The 19,643-nt window shown below is 46.9% G+C and overlaps 1 protein-coding gene across 9 annotated transcripts in view; it reads left to right on the top strand.

Moving 5' to 3' along the window:
- Window positions 1-19,643, top strand: part of LOC139263132 (coiled-coil domain-containing protein 9-like) — a 367,644-nt gene that overhangs the window by 235,223 nt on the left and 112,778 nt on the right. For all 9 annotated transcript variants that reach the window (XM_070878722.1, XM_070878724.1, XM_070878721.1 and 6 more), the window contains 2 exons: window positions 1,932-1,984; window positions 16,796-16,849. In XM_070878722.1, coding sequence (XP_070734823.1) covers window positions 1,932-1,984; window positions 16,796-16,849 — 107 coding nt within the window. The remainder of the gene's footprint in view (window positions 1-1,931; window positions 1,985-16,795; window positions 16,850-19,643) is intronic.

Genomic DNA, 19,643 nt, shown 5'->3' with positions numbered 1-19,643 from the left:
CTCCTCCTCATGCTCCTGCTTGTCAGCTTCTCACCTGATAGATGGGGGCAATCGCTGTTCCATCAGGATGGCAAGGTTGCAACATACCATGACAAATCTGGAGACCCGCTCAGCTGAGTACACCAGGGCTCCTCCAGAGCGGTCCATACATCGGAATTGCTGCTTCAGGATGCCAATGGTCTGCTCTGTCAGATTTCTTGTGGCAGCATGGCTCTTGTTGAATGCTTGCCACGCACTTGTGCGTGAGTCATGAGCCATGTCATCAGCGGTTTGGCGGGGTGGCTGTTATACAGCTGGTGCAGAGGACTACAGCAGAATGAAAGCATCGTGACTGCTGCCAGGATACCGGGCATTGACCTGCACGATGCGTTGCCTATGGTCACACACCAGCTGCACGTCGCGGGAATGGAATCATACACGTACATGGGAGAGTTGACAGAGGCATATGCAAAGCAATGAGCGTGCAGTCAATGGCACGCTACACCATGGGAAAGCCTGCAACCCTTGCAAACTCTCATGGCGGCTCTATCTGCTTCTCTCTGGTCAGCTGTCTCTCTTTAAATAGATAGCGTCGGTGACCTCTCTTACGCAGCAGTGCACTACAAACTGTGAGATGTTTCTATTATCTCCAGCAGCAGCTTGGAAAGAGCCAGATGCATGACAGTTCATAGCCACGGTCACCTTTAGAGCCACTGGCAATGCAGTCCTTGCCCTGCTCTGAGGTTGGAGATCTGGCTGCAGCAGTTGGCAGATTTCAGTGACAACCTCTTTAGTGAAGTGCAGACATCTCAAACGTTGGTTGTCTCTGAAGTTCAGGTACGAGAATTGCTCCCTAAACATCCGCTGCAGATATGGCCTTCTGCTGAGAGCCATTCCCCCACCCCTCCCCTCCTAGCAGCCTGAACTGCTCTTTGTCACTTCTGCTCATTCTCCCAGTCATGCTCAATGTCAAGAGGAAGGCCTACTAGTTCACCCATGTGTGGAAGCAATTGGTCTGTGCCGAAGCCTTGAAGTCAGCAGGAAAGTACTTCAGCACCTGCCAGACCACTTCCTGTGGACTATTGAAACTTTAAACAACTCTAGCAAGCATAGGAAACGTAGGAACAGGAGTAGGCTATTTAGCCCCTCGAGCCTGTTCCGCCGTTCACTGAGATCTGTGACCTAACTCCATATACCCGCCTTTGCCCCATATCCCTTGATACCACCCAAAACTAGTAGAATTGCAGCAACAGTCAGAAGAAATAAACTAGTAACTAACCTGTAAGTAGTTGATCCCTTTAAATAGCATTGGTGGGGGGTCCTTCATGCTGCTTAGCGCCGTGTGAAGCTGAGAGAGGACGCAGGCTAGAGCATGGAGCTCCAAAATGGGAGTGCTGGCTGATTGACGTTATGGTCTACCTACTCTGCATGCCGCTGGCAGACGTTTGGTGCTCGCGCGCTAAACCCTGTACCAATATGGTGTCCGGTGCACTTTGCGTCAGAACTGTGTTCGCATGCTGCGGATGCCATTTTGGTGCTTAAGGGGCCTCGTTGGGCCAAAACAGGTGCTACTGAGCCCAATTTCACTCCCTGTAAATTAACATCACCGATTCGTGATCTTCGGCACCTTGAAGGTTATCTGCACCCCGAGGCTAAATTGCAGCCTTTTATGCTCTCCTCACATCCATTATATTTAGAATATTTATTACAATTGCAGTAAAATGAAGTAAGTTCTCATGACGATTAAAAGTGCTAAAATTATATCGATTTGAAGCGTATCAAATTATTGCTATACAATCTCATCAATAAGCAAGAACACTGTGTACAATGGGATTCTTTTCTAGCTGGGTGCAAAAATTAGATAATTGTTCTTACCAGACTGTTCTGAAGTATGGAATGTGATGTTTTCAAGAATTACATTTCTTTTCAGAAAGTGATTTTCTTTTCACTAGGTTTCGAGAAGATTTTGCTGTGGAAAATGAGCTTGGCTTTCATAAAAGAAAAGGTCAGTAAATTTTGTAGTATATACTGATCAATAATTGTAGAAAATAGTGATGGCTTCCCTCAATTAATAAATGGTAAACTTTGTAATTTATACTTCAAGAACGACAATATTTCAGATTTGGTGGAATTTATATGCTACTGAATTCTTTAATCAAAAATGTATATGTAAATAAAATAATGAGCTCTGGAGCTTTCTAGTGAATCTGTTTTGATCAAGCTACGTGCATAAGAATATTAGAGGCCGAAATTGCCCTCAGCGGGAAATTGGGGAGGGTAATTCGAATAAACCGAAAATTTTCCGTCCGGCGGGAATCAGAAGGAAGAGCCAGGAAATTCGGCTCTTTAACTCTGACACTGCCTTCCAGCGCTTTGGGGCGCTGTTTGAGGTAGTGTAGGGGCTTCACTTAAAGGGGAGGGACGCTGCGAGGCCTACAGCGAGCCCACTGGGCCACCAGGGAGGATTTCGGCCGGGTCAGTGGCCCGGCACCCAAGAGGTGGTGCCGGACTGCCTGTTGGCGGTCCAGTCGAACCCGTGGCCGCCATTGTTGGGCCGACTAAGGAGTCGGCCAACAATGGAAACAAAATGGTGGGCGCAGCGATGCGTCCTCCCCTTTAAGTACGGCCACACCGCCCAGCCACTGGCAGCTTCCCGATTCTCAAAGCTGTCAGTGGCACCAACCGGCGGCATCCGCGCTCCCACGGGCGAAAAAGGAGTCGCCGCTGCTCAGTAGGGGGTCGGTGCGCCGGGCGGGGTGGAAACAAGGGGCATGGTGGAAACCCGTTCCGTGAACAATTGCAGATGGGTCGGCTCCACCGCCTGCCCCCGAGCGGAAAGGCCTTACTTCTTGGAGGCGGTAACGGGCCTTAATGAAGAAAGAAATTTGCCTCCTTTTTAGTGTCTATAGAGTAGCTTGGTGGTGGAATCAATATCCTGTGGTAAAGAATGGTGGGATTGTATATTTGCAGCTTAGATTTCCTGTAGTGAGTTTCCCAGCTGCTAACCACAGATTATGACAGTTCTCCACTGGGACGGAAGATGGAAGGAAGGGGTGTGTATGCCGAACCTGGAAGTAAAGTCTGCAGGTCAGATTCTCTGATTTCAGCTTGATTGAGGCAGGACATTTTTACTTCTGGGTTTCACATCTCCAAGCTACGCAGTGGGCTTGATGCACACCTGCATGACACGATCCGAAGGGCCAGTACAGAAATGGAATTTGGAGGAGCCAGGAGGTGTTTAGGATGGATGCACGCACAAAGACCAATGATGCTGCCCTAGAATTACTGCTGAGTGCAGTCAGGAGCAGGAGGGACATACTATTCCCCAGCAATGGGAGGAAGAAACCTGTGGCTGTCACCAAGAAGGTGTGGTTGGAGGTGGCTGAAGAGGTGAGCAGCAGGATCATTGTGCCCTGGAATTGGATGTGGGTGCAGGAAACAGTTTAATGACCTAACCAGGTCAGCAAAAGTGAGTACATTTGCTGATTCACGTACTTCCTGTGGTGTAAACCCCACCCCGCTTCACTCTGTCTTGCCAGCATACTCCATCATATCACTTCTCACACCCACTTAAGTTTCAGCTTTGTACACCCTTCACTTTCTGTGCACTTCCTCACCTCCCTGTGTAACTTTGAATTGCTGGCACTCACCACAATGCTTAAACAATATGATGCATGTTTCATAGTCACCTTCATCGAATGCATTGCATCCATCAGGTGAATACCTGACCTTCACTCACAAGCTGTTTTTTCACTCCTTTTAGGAAAGAGAGTGCAAGCTGGGGGAGGGGCGGGGGGAGCAGGGTGTGGTGGTCTCCCGCCATATATAGTCCAGCTCACAGATGCAGAGGAGGGCACCTTGGAGATAAGTGGCACATCTGCGCCCCTCCCAATCGGGGATGGAGAGACAGGGAGGTCGCAGGTGGCTGGTGACAGAATTAAAAATAACGCTGACACACACACACTGACTATATTTCATCAATAACTGAGCTGAGAAGACTGAGTATCATGATTGTCCAGATCATTACTTTGTCCAAACTAATTCATATCCCCTTTGTTTTCCAGGGCCTTCATGTATACAGCAAGTATCACTGGAGATGCACGAGGACAATTTTGTCAGAGGACCTCATTCCTTCTGAGGGTGCACTGTCACACCAGCACAAATACTCGCACTTCAGTGGGTGCAGTTAGACAGTGAGTTGGGTTTTCACCTGATGATTCACAATTCACAAGTGAACACGAACAGAAAGGTGTAATCCTTGAAGCTCTGCTCAGCTGGACACAGATGCTGAATCCCGGGGCCATCATTGATAAAATGAATGATAGAGGTGCCTCAGCAACTTTGCGAGGTACTAACAGACATGCCACGCACATTGTCCACAATAGTGAAGAGGATGGAGGAATCCAACTCGAGCACTACTGCATTGGGGGAGCAGGTAATTGCGAGAATGTCTGCCTCCATGGAGCTTCCGACACGGCTCTCAAATGAGTCCGTGCAGGCCATGACTGTTCGTCCTTCTCCACCTGTAATCCTCTCTGCTGTGTAATGTTATGCAGGCCACATCACACCACTATGATTCTGGACACCCTCGCTGGTGAGTACTGAAGGCCACCTACAGACCTATCTAGCTACTCAGGGCAGTTTCCTAGGCCGAACCATCTTCAGCTGCTTCATCATTTACCTTCCCTCCATCATAAAATCAGAAGTGGGGATGTTTGCTGATGATTGCACAGCGTTCAGTTCCATTCGCAACTTCTCAGATAATGAAGCGGTCCGTACACGCCTTGCAGCAAGACCTAGACAACATTTACGTTTGGGATGGGAAGTGGCAAGTAACATTTGTGCCACACAAGTGCCAGGCAATGACCATCTCCAACAAAAGTGAGTCTAACCACCACCCTTGACATTCAACAGCATTACCATCACTGAATCCCACACCATCCTGGGGGTCACTGTTGACCAGAAACTTAACTGGACCAGCCACATAAATACTATGGCTACCAGAGCAGGTCAGAGGCTGGGTATTCTGCAGTGAGTGTCTCATCTCCTGACTCCCCAAAGCCTTTCCACCATCTACAAGACACATGTCAAGAGTGTGATGGAATACTCTTATCTAGATGAGTGCAGCACCAACAACACTCGAAGCTCGACACCATCCAGGACAAAGCAGCCTTTTTGATTGGCACCTCATCCACCACCTTCAACAGTCACTCCCTCCACCACCGGCGCACCGTGTGCACCATCTAAAGGATGCACTGCAGCAACTCGTCAAGGTTTGTTTCATAGCATCTCCCAAACCCGCGACCTCTACCACCTTGAAGGACAAGGGCAACAGGTGCATGGGAACGCCACCCTCCAAATTCCCCTCCAAGCCACGCACCATCCTGATTTGGACATGTATGGCTGTTCCTTCATCGTCGCTGGGTCAAAATCCTGGAACTCCCTCCCTAACAGCACTGTGGGAGTACCGTCACCACACGGACTGCAGTGGTTCAAGAAGGCGGCTCACCTCCACCTTCTCGAGGGCAGTTAAGGATGGGCAATAAATGCCAGCCTGGCGAGCGACGCCCACATCCCATGAAGGAATTTTTTTTAAGTGCATCTTCAACATTCCATTGGCTTGCTCTGTGACACACCTGGTGGTCACGTTGCTCACTGCTGGTCCTGCGCCTCATTGATGGGGTTCCTCACAGGTGTCTGTTGTGTATGCAATAACTATTAGACTGAGTACTGTTTAACTCCAGGAGGTATGACCTTGGCTCTGCTTTATTAAGGCCCAAAGTGAATATAGAAGACAAAGTCAGCAAGGGTATCACGATCGAGCAGCTGTGTCACACGATATTTCTGTAAATGATCCTGTATATGTTCTGAATTATGGTCAGGGTCTCAAGTGGATCGCTGGTACTGTCATGGCCAAGGAGGGCAACAGTATTTATTGTCAAGCTCAAAAATGGGCAAACATGCAGGAAACATATGGATCAGACAAAGCTGTGGTACACAGACGAACCGGAACAGTCGGAGGAAGAGACAATCGACGACCAACCAACCTACCCCCAGTCATCAGAAGACTCAGTGGTCATCAGTGAATTGGGATTTTCAATCACTGACATGTTCAATGAAAATGGACTTTCAATCCCTGACATGGCCATTGCCACTCCCGCCAGGTCAGCCACCCAGCCACCAGTCACAACAGACTCTGAACACTCACCCAAGGCTGGAGTTGAACTGAGACGGTCAACCCGGGAGCGTAAAACACCGGACCGTCTCAATTTGTAAACGACTGTGTTAATATCTCAGAAGGGGATATTGTCATGATGACTGGGGGTAGGTTGAGACGGTCCGGTGTTTTACGCTCCCGGGTTGACCGTCTCAGTTCAACTCCAGCCTTGGGTGAGTGTTCAGAGTCTGTTATGACTGGCGGCTGGGTGACTGACCTGGCGGGAGTGGCAATGGCCATGTCAGGGATTGAAAGTCCATTTCATTGAACGTGTCAGTGATTGAAAGTCCTGATTCACTTGAGTCCTCTGATGACTGGGGTTGGTTGTCGACTATCTCTTCCTCCGACTGTTCCGGTTCGTCTGTATGCTACAGCTTTTCTGATCCATATGTTTCCTGCATGTTTGCCCATTTTTGAGTTTGACAATAAATACTCTGTTGCCCTCCTTGGCCATGACAGTACCAGCGATCCACTTGGGACCCTGACCATAATTCAGAACATATACAGGATCATTTACAGAAATATCGCGTGACACAGCTGCACGATCGTGATACCCTTGCTGACTTTGTCTTCCATATTCACCATGATTATTCAAGTCAGGGTGTACAAGAGATAGCTTGGTATTAAGACACCTCCATCATTAGTTCAGTAGGCAAGTCCCCGGTAAGCATGTGTGGTCTTGTCCTGTAACTAAGCAGTATGCATGACAGGCGGATCTACAGTGACCCTTGGGTTACTCGCTTCATACTCTGCTTTATGATTTGGACAGCACGTTCTGCTTGCCCATTGGATGCAGGTTTGAACAGTGCTGACCTTACATGTTTTATACCATTGAGTTTCGTGAACTCTTGAAACTCCTGACTGGTGAAGCACGATCCGTTGTCATTAACAACGATGTCAGGCAGACCATGTGTCATGAACATGACACTGAGATTCTCAATGGTAGCTGTGGATGTGCTGGATGACATGATTATACACTCTATCCACTTCGAATATGCATCCACCACAACTAAAATCATCTTCCCCAGGAAGGGACCTGCAAAGTCTATGTGGATCCTGGACCATGATTTGGACGGCCACGACCACAGACTCAGCGGCGATTCCACTGGTGCTTTGCTGAGCTGCATACAAGTGTTGCACTGATGCACACATGATTCCAGCTCAGAATCAATTCCCGGCCACCATACACGAGACCTGGCAATGGCTTTCATCATTACAATGCTGAGATGTGTGCTATGTAGCTCGCGTACAAATTTCTCTCTTCCTTTCTTGGGCATAACAACACGACTGCCCCACAGTATACAATCCAACTGAATAGACAGTTCGTCTTTGTGATGAATGTAAGGTTTGGTCTCCTCGCACATTTGCTTGGGTATGGCAGACCAATCACCTTTGAGGATGCAACTCTTCACCACCGATTAAAATCGGGTCCTGGCTGGTCCAGGTCTTAACATGTTGAGCCGTGACAGGGGTTCCTTCACTCTCAAAAGCATCCAGAACTAACAAAAGATCCGCCGGTTGTGGCTCTTCCACCTCCGGTGTGGGCAGCGGCAAACGGCTCAAAGCATCGGCACAATTCTCAGTGCCAAGTCGATGGCGAATGACATAATCATAAGGGGATAATGTCAGCGCCCACCTTGGGATGTGGGATGAAGCATTGGTATTGATACCTTTGTTTTCAGAGAACAGTGAAATGAGCGGCTTGTGATCTGTCTCCAGTTCAAACCGAAGACCAAACAGGTACTGATGCATCTTTTTAACCCCATACACACAGGCTAGTGCTTCTTTCTCTACCATGCTGTAGGTTCTTTCCGCTTTAGACAAACTTTTTGAAGCATACGCGACTGATTGAAATTTACCCGACTCATTAGCTTGTTGGAGTATGCAACCAATTCCATATGACGAAGCATCACAGGCCAATGCTAAATGTTTACATGGGTCATAATGTACCAGCAGCTTGTTAGAGCAAAGCAGATTAGTGGCTTTCTCAAAAGCTCTGTTGTGAGACGCACTCCACACCCAGTTGTCGCCTTTTCTTAGCAGCATGTGCAGTGGTTCTAATAAGATGCTCAATTTAGGTAGGAAGTTACCGAAATAGTTGAGTAGACCCAGGAACGAACGCAGCTCCGTCACATTCTGCGGCTTGGGTGCAATCTTGATGGCCTTCGTTTTCGCGTTCGTGGGCCTGATGCTGTCAGCAGCAATTTTCCTCCCCAGGAATTCAACCTCTGGTGCCACTTCGAGCGTTTTCGTCTGAGTCCCACTTTGTCCAGACGATGTAGAACCTCTTCCAGGTTGTTCAGATGTTCCTCGGAGTCACGATGTCAGGATGTCATCTTGGAACACGACGGTTCTTGGGACGGACTTCAGTAGACTTCAGAAGGTTGGCATGCAGGTACAGCAGGTGGTTAAGAAAGCAAATGGCATGTTGTCCTTCATAGCAAGGGGATTTGAGTACAGGGGCAGGGAGGTGTTACTACAGTTGTACAGGGCCTTGGTGAGGCCACACCTGGAGTATTGTGTACAGTTTTGGTCTCCTAACTTGAGGAAGGACATTCTTGCTATTGAGGGAGGACAGCGAAGGTTCACCAGACTGATTCCCGGGATGGCGGGACTGACATATCAAGAAAGACTGGATCAACTGGGCTTGTATTCACTGGAGTTCAGAAGAATGAGAGGGGATCTCATAGAAATGTTTAAAATTTTGACAGGTTTAGACAGGTTAGATGCAGGAAGAATGTTCCCAATGTTGGGGAAGTCCAGAACCAGGGGTCACAGTCTAAGGATAAGGGGTAAGTCATTTAGGACCGAGATGAGGAGAAACTTCTTCAGCCAGAGAGTGGTGAACCTGTGGATTTCTCTACCACAAAAAGTTGTTGAGGCCAATTCACTAAATATATTCAAAAAGGAGGTAGATGGAGACCTTACCAATAGGGGGATCAAGGGGTATGGCGAGAAAGCAGGAATGGGGTACTGAAGTTGCATGTTCAGTATGAACTCATTGAATGGTAGTGCAGGCTCGAAGGGCCGAATGGCCTACTCCTGCACCTATTTTCTATGTTTCTCCATGTTCCTCTGAAATATTGCTGCAGCCGAGCGAATTCCAAAAGGGCACTGTGATAAATAAACAGTCCTTTATGCGTGTTAATGCACGTAAGTCTCTTCGACGTCTCGACTTGCTCCTGTGTCATGTAGGCCAACGTCAAGTCCAGTTTGGTGAATGACTTCCCCCCGGCTAGCGTTGCAAACAAGTCGTCAGCCTTCGCTAACGGGTACTGATCCTGTTTCGACACCCTGTTGATCGTAGCCTTGTAGTCCCCATAGATTCTGACTGTGCCATCACTTTTCAGCACAGGAACAATGGGACTGGCCCATTCATTAAATTCAACCGGTGGTATGATCCCTTCACGCTGGAGTCTGTCCAGTTCGATTTCGACCTTCTCCCTCATCATATACGGAACTGCCCGAGCTTTATGATAGATGGGTCTTGCATCCGAGTCCACATGGATCTGCACCTTGGCTCCCGTGAAGTTGCCGATACCTGGTTCGAACAGCGAGGGGAACTTGCTCAGTACTTGGGCACATGTATCTTTCTCCAACGACAATGCCTTGATGTCGTTCCAATCGCATCTGATTTTTTTCAAGCCAGTTCTTGCCGAACAGCGTTGGGCCATTGCCTGGCACAATCCATAGCGGTAACTCGTGAACTGCACCATCATACGACACTTTAATTGTGGCACTGCCAATCACCATTATGAGTTCTTTGGTGTAAGTGTGCAACTTGGCATTGACAGGACTCAGCCTGGGCCTCACAGCCTTAGTATCCCACAGCTTCTCAAATGCCCTCTGGCTCATTATCGATTGACTCGCCCACATGTGCCATTCCATCGATACTGGCACCCCATTAAATTTCACATTGATCATTATTGGTTTACTCTTAGTTAGGAATGAGCACAGTCCATACACTTCCTCCTCTGCTATCTCGGATTGTGTATCCGGATCCGCTCTAATCTGACCACTATCCTCCACGTGGTGTGTCACAGCACGCTTGCTCATCTGCGGACACTTGTGCTGGAGATGTCCCACTCTCAAACTGCCTTTGTAACTATATTACTTAAGTCGGCACTGCTGGTGCCAGTGATTTTCCCCACAACGCCAACACGGAGAAATCGGATGCATTCCGGCTGGCGGATTTTGGGCAGCCACAGGTTTCGCATACGCAGTCGGGTAGGCCCTGCCATATACTGCTCTGCCGAACGCCGAATCAATCATATTTACAGTACTTGCCGAGTTTCGATTTTTCACTGATATCTGCTTTAGACTTCTATCCATCGTCATGTATGACTGAGCGATCCTGATGGTCCTGTTCAAGTCCAACGTCTCCACCGCCAGTAGTTTCCGCAGTATCACCTCGTGGTTGATGCCGATTACAAAGAAGTTGCGCAGCACATCTGCCAACACAGCCCCGAACTTACACGATCCCGCTAGATGTCTCAGGTCGGCAACGAATTCCGCTGCATTCTGGTCCTCTGGACAAACGTGCGTGTAAAATCTGTATCTCAAGATGATGATGCCTTCGTCTGGCTTAAGGTGGTGCTTGATGCAGTTCGGGAGTGTTTAAACTAAAATGGCAGGGGGATGGGAACCTATGCAGCGAGACAGGGCGAAGTAATATGGAGTCAGAAACAGATGGTAGAAAGGTAAAAAGCAATAGTGGAAGGCCGAGTAACCAAAGGCAAGAAACAAAAAGGACCACACTACATCATAATTCTAAAAGGACAAAGGGTGTTAAAAAAAAAAAGCCTGAAGGCTTTGTGTCTTAATGCAAGGAGTATCCGTAATAAGGTGGATGAATTAACTGTGCACATAGATGTTAACAGTTATGATGTGATTGGGAGTACAGAGACGTGGCTCCAGGATGATCAGGGCTGGGAACTCAACATCCAATGGTATTCAACATTCAGGAAGGATAGAACAAAAGGAAAAGGTAGGTGGGGTAACATTGCTGGTTAAAGAGGAGATTAATGCAGTAGTTAGGAAGGACATTAGCTTGGATGATATGGAATCTATATGGGTAGAGCTGCAGAACACCAAAGGGCAAAAAACGTTAGTGGGAGTTGTGTACAGACCTCCAAACAGTAGTAGTGATGTTGGGGAGGGCATCAGACAGGAAATTAGGGGTGCATGCAATAAAGGTGCAGCAGTAATCATGGGTGACTTTAATATGCATATAGATTGGGCTAACCAAACTGGAAGCAATACGGTGGAGGAGGATTTCCTGGAGTGCATAAGGGATGGTTTTCTAGACCAATATGTCGAGGAACCAACTAGGGGGGAGGCCATCTTAAACTGGGTGTTGTGTAATGAGTGAAGATTAATTAGCAATCTTGTTGTGCGAGGCCCCTTGGGGAAGAGTGACCATAATATGGTGGAATTCTACATTAGAATGGAGAATGAAACAGTTAATTCAGAGACCATGGTCCAGAACTTAAAGAAGGGTAACTCTGAAGGTATGAGGCGTGAATTGGCTAGGATAGATTGGCGAATGATACTTAAGGGGTTGACAGTGGATGGGCAATGGCAAACATTTAGAGACCGCATGGATGAACTACAACAATTGTACATCCCTGTCTGGCGTAAAAATAAAAAAGGGAAGGTGGCTCAACCGTGGCTATCAAGGGAAATCAGGGATAGTATTAAAGCCAAGGAAGTGGCATACAAATTGGCCAGAAATAGCAGTGAACCCAGGGACTGGGAGAAATTTAGAACTCAGCAGAGGAGGACAAAGGGTTTGATTAGTGCAGGGAAAATAGAGTACAAGAGGAAGCTTGCAAGGAAGGACTGCAAAAGCTTCTATAGATATGTAAAGAGAAAAAGGTTTGTAAAGACAAACGTAGGTCCCCTGCAGTCAGAATCAGGGGAAGTCATAACGGGGAACAAAGAAATGGCAGACCAATTGAACAAGTACTTTGGTTCGGTATTCACTAAGGAGGACACAAACAACCTTCCGGATATAAAAGGGGTCAGAGGGTCTAGTAAGAAGGAGGAACTGAGGGAAATCCTTATTAGTTGGGAAATTGTGTTGGGGAAATTGTTGGGATTGAAGGCCGATAAATCCCCAGGGCCTGATGGTCTGCATCCCAGTGTACTTGAGGTGGCCTTGGAAATAGCGGATGCATTGACAGTCATTTTCCAACATTCCATAGACTCTGGATCAGTTTCTATGGAGTGGAGGGTAGCCAATGTAACCCCACTTTTTAAAAAAGTAGAGAGAGAGAAAACAGGTAATTATAGACCGGTCAGCCTGACCTCAGTAGTGGGTAAAATGATGGAATCAATTATTAAGGATGTCATAGCAGCGCATTTGGAAAGAAGTGACATGATAGGTCCAAGTCAGCATGGATTTGTGAAAGGGAAATCATGCTTGACAAATCTTCTGGAATTTTTTGAGGATGTTTCCAGTAGAGTGGACAAGGGAGAACCAGTTGATATGGTGTATTTGGACTTTCACAAGGCTTTCGACAAGGTCCCACACAAGAGGTTAATGTGCAAAGTTAAAGCACATGGGATTGGGGGTAGTGTGCTGACGTGGATTGAGAACTGGTTGTCAGACAGGAAGCAAAGAGTAGGAGTAAACGGGTACTTTTCAGAATGGCAGGCAGTGACTAGTGGGGTACCGCAAGTTCTGTGCTAGGGCCCCAGCTGTTTATATTGTACATTAATGATTTAGATGAGGGGATTAAATGTAGTATCTCCAAATTTGCGGATGACACGAAGTTGGGTGGCAGTGTGAGCTGCAAGGAGGATGCTATGAGGCTGCAGAGTGACTTGGATAGGTTAGGTGAGTGGGCAAATGCATGGCAGATGAAGTATAATGTGGATAAATGTGAGGTTATCCACTTTGGTGGTAAAAACAGAGAGACAGACTATTATCTGAATGGTGACATATTAGGAAAAGGGTGGTGCAACAAGACCTGGGTGTCATGATACATCAATCATTGAAGGTTGGCATGCAGGTACAGCAGGCGGTTAAGAAAGCAAATGGCATGTTGGCCTTCATAGCGAGGGGATTTGAGTACAGGGGCAGGGAGGTGTTACTACAGTTGTACAGGGCCTTGGCGAGGCCACACCCTGGAGTATTGTGTACAGTTTTGGTCTCCTAACTTGAGGAAGGACATTCTTGCTATTGAGGGAGTGCAGCGAAGGTTCATCAGACTGATTCCCGGGATGGCGGGACTGACATATCAAGAAAGACTGGATCAACTGGGCTTGTATTCATTGGAGTTCAGAAGAATGAGAGGGGATCTCATAGAAACGTTTAAAATTCTGACGGGTTTAGACAGGTTAGATGCAGGAAGAATGTTCCCAATGTTGGGGAAGACCAGAACCAGGGGTCACAGTCTAAGGATAAGGGGTAAGCCATTTAGGACCGAGATGAGGAGAAACTTCTTCACCCAGAGAGTGGTGAACCTGTGGAATTCTCTACCACAGAAAGTTGTTGATGCCAATTCACTAAATATATTCAAAAAGGAGGTAGATGTAGTCCTTACTACTAGGGGAATCAAGGGGTATGGCGAGAAAGCAGGAATGGGGTACTGAAGTTGCATGTTCAGCCATCAACTCATTGAATGGCGGTGCAGGCTCGAAGGGCCGAATGGCCTACTGCACCTATTTTCTATGTTTCTATGTACCAGTGTACACAATTCTTCATTCGTCTTCTCTGTTGGACTCACAGGCAGGGGTAGACTCTTTATCAGACCATAAATTTTTGGACCGCAAACCGTGAGGAACACTGCCCGGTGCCGATCTGCGTCGCCGACCTCCTCCATTTTGTTGGCCGCAAAGAACTGGCTCAGACGGCTCACAAAAGTCTGCCCAATCTTCTCCTTCCACAAATCACTCCAACAATCCAATTGTGCTCATTTTTGCATGCAAAGGTTCTTGTTGCCTTGTCTCCAAAGGTTGTGTATGCAATAACTGTTAGACTGAGTACTGTTTAACTCCAAGAGGTATGACCTTGGCTCTGCTTTATTAAGGGCCCAAAGTGACTCATATACAAAATAGCTGGTCTTTTATACTTGGGCTGCACACACGTGCGCGCAGCCCAATGGCCTCCAACAGTGACGCCATCTCGTGGCTAGTGATCCCAAAAGTACATACATGACACTGTCTTGAGCCAAGTTTGAATCAGGTGCCCCTTGTCTCCTGTCAAGTCTTCTTCCTGGAACAAAAAGGCCTGGACTGTTGGACTGCCGCCGTATGAAAACATCATGACAACTCTCAGGGAATCTGGTGCACACCTACATGAACCTCTTCCTGTAATTGCATTGATGGGATATCTCTTGCGGTTGATTTAAATACTCTGGGTGTCAATTTTAACATGGAGCAGTGAATGGGTTTAGGTGCAGCTTTTAGAAACGATAATCCAGGACAAAATTAACATTCACTTGGACAAGTGTGGATTAATTAAGGAAAGCCAGCATGGATTTGTTAAAGGCAAATCGTGTTTAACCAACTTGATGAGTTTTTTGATGAGGTAACAGAGAGGGTTGGTGAGAGCAATATGGTTGATGTACATGGACTTCCAAAAGGCGTTTGATAAAGACTTGACAAGGTAGAGTTTTCCCACATTATACTCCATTTGCCAAATTTTTGCCCACTCATTTAGCCTGTCTATATCCCTTTGCAGATTATTTGTGTCCTCCTCACAATTTGCTTTCCTACCCATCTTTGTATCATCAGCAAACTTGGCTACATTACACTCGGTCCCTTCATCCAAGTTGTTAATTTTGATTTTAAATAGTTGAGGCCCCAGCACTGATCCCTGTGGCACCCCACTCGTTACTGTTTGCCAACTGGAAATGACCCATTTATCCCAACTCTCTTAGCCAATCCTCTATCCATGCTAATATATTACCCCCCCAACCCCGTGAGCTTTTAACTTGTGCAGTAACCTCTTACGTGGCACCTTATCGAATACCTTCTGGAAATCCAAAAACACCACATCCAACTGGTTCCCCCTTATCCACCTTGCTCATTACATCCTCAAAGAACTCCAGAAAATTTGTCAAACATGATTTCCCATTCATAAAACATGCTGAACCCAACCTAACTGGTCTATAGTTTCCTGCTTTCTGTCTCCCTCCTTTTTTAAATAAGGGCGTTATATTTGCGGTTTTCCAATCCACCAGAATAACATTACTGGCCTGTGGTATTCAATGCAAGCATTGCACATGCACTGAATTCTACACTTGTGGAATGGAAGGTTGCTGTAGGATTTGTTTTCTTGATAGAACAATAGATAGATAGTCTAGTTTCGAAGACCACTGTATAAAAGTAATCTAATATTTAGCCTTACAGATTATTAATCTAACAGACAATTCAACGATCAAAAGTGTAAATGCACCATGTGATGTGGCACTGAGCTATACAGACCTGGAAGATTTGGGTTCAATTCCTTCTCTCTGTTTTGCTGAATTAATATATCTCCACACTGAGGGCATTACTAATGGCATCAGTGTTCATGGGAAAAATTGGCTATAATTCTGCTGCTGATCGCTATCCTGCTTGGAGCTTTGTTTGTGTAGATACCAGAAGCCTGTATTGGTCAACTCTGTGATAGCCCAATAATCGAATGAGGTGCTGCTGTTCTGTGTCTGGGCTCACACATGAAGATTAGACATGTGGATAAGTTGTAGGGGAGCCGACAATCCGGAGAAATTCAGCTCTTTGAATTGTTTTTGTATTCGGGGAGAAAGTGGTGTTATCTATGGGCCGGAAGTGCGGTCGGATCTTGTGGCCGTCGTCATCGGGATGGAAATGCAGACAGGTCGGAACGACTGTCCCTCCGAGTCATCAGCGCTGCGCTGATGACGTCACAACGTCCTTCCCCTTCATTTAAAGGGGAGGGCAGCTGCGAACTCTGCAGTCACTTTAGTGGAAAAAACTGGCCCACCAGGGAGGGTTTCGGCCGGGCCAGCGGCCCGCTACCCAAGAGGGGGTTACCTGGCTGCCTGTTGAGAAGGGAGAGATTTGTTTGCATAATATAGTCGGGCAACAATTAAAATAAAATCGAACCGCGGCAGTGTGCCCTCCCCTTTGAGGGCGGATGTGCCGCCCCGGCACAAGAAGGAAAAGCTGTCCGTGGCAGCAGCGCTCCCGCGGGGCAATTCCGCACAGGACAATTTCCTGTGTGGCAATATCCCACGCGGGGCGGAAAGGGGGTCGCCGCCGGCCGGTAAGGGGTCGGTGCGTGCCTGACACGGTGGGAAAACGGGCGGGACGGTCCCGTACACCGCTCCAAATATAGAGAGCAATTTACAAAATGGCCGCCCCTCTGCGGCAACCGAACAATGAGTTCTTATCGACCCTGACCGCCTCCTTGAGGTGGTCACAGCTCTTATAGAAAGGGGTAATTTCGGCCAAGCTGTCTTCAGGAGGGTAAGGAGAGAAAATTGGAGGAGCTGCAGGTTTTCTGCGTAACTAAAACTCGTGAAATGTTATAGTAAGCTGTTTAGTTTGGATACATCATTACATTTTCTGGTTCACCCCACCAAAGCATTTATAGAAAGAAATGATTATACTGTTTTTCCTCTGCAGGTGGAAAGAACACAAGGAAATGCAGTGTACGGTTTCAGCATTATGATGCACGAGGTAAACTACTTTTTTAAATGCACATGAATCAGCACAAATATACATTAATTATAATACATATGGTCTGTCCCTGCCATCATGCCTGTCCAGTAGAAATTATTTCCCTCACAACCTAAGTCTTTTCTACTTTTTGTCATCACTTATATTATGCAAACAAATCTCTGCCTCCCCACCCTCGCCGCAATTTGTTTTCTTCACAGTCCGTTTTCACTGCAAAAATCTGCACAAGATTCAATCCGATTCCAGCAGAAACTGTACAAGGTATGGTCACTGTGAGAAGTTGTCACCAATTCCACTATAAATCCCTGAATATAAAATTCATCGCATAACAGCAGCTTTTAACAAAACACAAAATTACCAGATTTCATCAGCTGCCCCACTCACTTAGCCATAAACTGGCTTCTCGTGCATCCTACCAAGCCTCTGAACATCATGCACTCCTGGTTCACCCTGCTTTTCTCTTTCTTTTATCCCCCGAAGCTGGGAACACCCTCCTCCAGGGGAGCAAAGGGGGTAAACGTTGTATTAAAGTTCTCTGTCCCCAGGGCTAACATTCTCAAGAATTACTGTAGCTATCTTCCTGCAAGTATCTCCTGCAACCATTTCACCACTGAAGATAGAGACTCTTCTATCACTCCCCACACCCAAACTAAGCACACGCACATGTTCATCTCCTTCAAGTTTATTCTTCCGCTTCCTAAACTGATGTGTCAAACTACATCCCCCTGGAGTAAACCTTTGTGAAATGCCAATGATTCACTCCCTTCCATTTTCTCTGCTTTCTCCATAACTTTTTGTTTGCCCAGACCTACTGCAGTGACAATGCTGCAGAAGTGGTGTGCGGCAGGGGAACAAGGTAGAAATAAACAGGAGAGGGATGTAAAAAAACAAATTTAAATGGGGCAGAGAAAATTAAAAATAGAAAAAAGATGTTAAGGAAAATCCAAAGAAAAGAGATGCGGGAGGAGAGCGTGTGGAAAAGAGAAATGAATGAGAAAAATAAAACAATGTGGATGCAGAGTTTACCTGGTCAGCAACTCTTGACTTTACTTCAGCTATTCTACAGCCCAAGGAAGGAAGAGAGAAACAGAGAAGCAGATATTGATGTGAGGTTAAGGGGGAGAAGCCCCCTTGAGGGGAGCAGAGACAGACAGACATTGAGGTGGGAGAGAGATGCAGAGGCTCCCTGTTCAGAGATATCGGGAGAGAAGGAGAACTTTTGAGTGTGGGTGAAATGAAAGAGAGACAGACACTGTTAAGGGAGTGCAGCGACAGCACCTTTTGAAGGGGGAGACTGTTGATGGCTGAGAAGAGAGCGAAGTGGGAGGGAAGAGAGCAAGTGAGACACACATTCTGCTGGTCAAGGAGGGAGGTAGAGTGCAAGAAGGGTAAGAGGGAGAGGTTGTAATCGCAGGTTCTGCAATGAATTGAACGGACGCCCATGTTATAACATACCACATTTATCAACTCGTCATGATCAGCACCATTGGAGATCCATTGATGTATATCTGTCAAATACCCTATGTAATTGAAAAATGGTTCATTCTTCCTCCACATACAAATCGTCTCCGTACAGGAAATACACTTTGGACACCATCAGTTTAAGTAAATCTGATGCTCAGCAAGGTATCTTCCCCCATTCTGCTGTAAGGAAGGGCCTTGGGCATGTCTGCAGTTCTTTTTATCCTCTTGTCAGCAATATGTTGACTTCTTGTTTATTATGCCAGAAACTGTTTGAATACTGTTAGCAGTTTTTCATTTGTGTTCTTTGAACTGATGGGATGGGATTTTTTGCTTCAGCTTAGTTTGTAGCTTTAATCTGAAGACTTCCTAACACTGTTTTGAACTCAAGTTTCTTGTCCGGTACAAGAAGTCCCACCTGGAACCTCTGCAGGAAATGATGTTTGTGGGGAGATAGTTTTAATCAACCTGTTAAGCATTCTTATCTCCGATAGGTTTGCAAATCTTCAGAGACTAGTGTCCCTTTGCTTTATAGTAGTAAACCTGTGGAACCCCTTGCTTAAATAGTTTCCCAACTAGGATATGTTGCCACAGCTGAAGAAGTTAGATTTGGCTGCAGCCCAGGCTCTTGAGATGGCATTTCCAGAAATTGCCTATCCTTAAAGGAGTTCTCATAAGCTTTACAGGCGAGAAATTGGCCTGGTTTGCACCTCCCATTAGCACCTCCGGGGGCGGTAATGGGGCACTAATGGCTTACCTACCGGTCGCGGTGAAATCACTGATGCCTGCGAACATCCCTAGCAGGTTTGCGCTGCCGCTAAAACTTAGCGCCTCAATCTCTTACGCCCCATAGATCATAACGTCATCCGGTGCACAGCGCCCCGTTACCGCCCCGGATGCAACATTCACTTCCGCCCCCCGCAGCATTGTCGGGCGTCAACAATGGCAGCTGCAGGAGGTGTTGTCACCCTGGCTGACTGCTTGGGGAGCGTTAATTAAAGGCAGTAGTGGTCAGGTACGCCAAAATTTACTTAGGTCCCCATTCTGCTGGTTTTTTGCATTTTCTTTGAAACCCGCGATTACTCAGTCATGCACTCTCTTGGAGTGCTTGGGATTGTTATGCGCATATTGCAGGTGATATCGCCCAACAGACACAGCTTGAGGATTCATTCAACGCAGCCCGTCCCTTTAATGGAGGGAAGGGGCCTATAAAACCGGCAGCGCTTCCCCGCACATTTCTCAGCGATCTGCCAAGACCACCCCTCTCATCCCCTTTAGCGCTCCAAGGGAAGTGGTAGCGCTTGATTTCGCACTCCACTTCCCTCTTGGAGCG

The sequence above is a fragment of the Pristiophorus japonicus genome, chromosome 4, assembly GCF_044704955.1.
Source record: "Pristiophorus japonicus isolate sPriJap1 chromosome 4, sPriJap1.hap1, whole genome shotgun sequence".
Taxonomy (NCBI): Eukaryota; Metazoa; Chordata; class Chondrichthyes; family Pristiophoridae; genus Pristiophorus; species Pristiophorus japonicus.
Note: the sequence above shows the minus strand (reverse complement) of the source record. Positions and strands in the feature narration are given on the sequence as shown.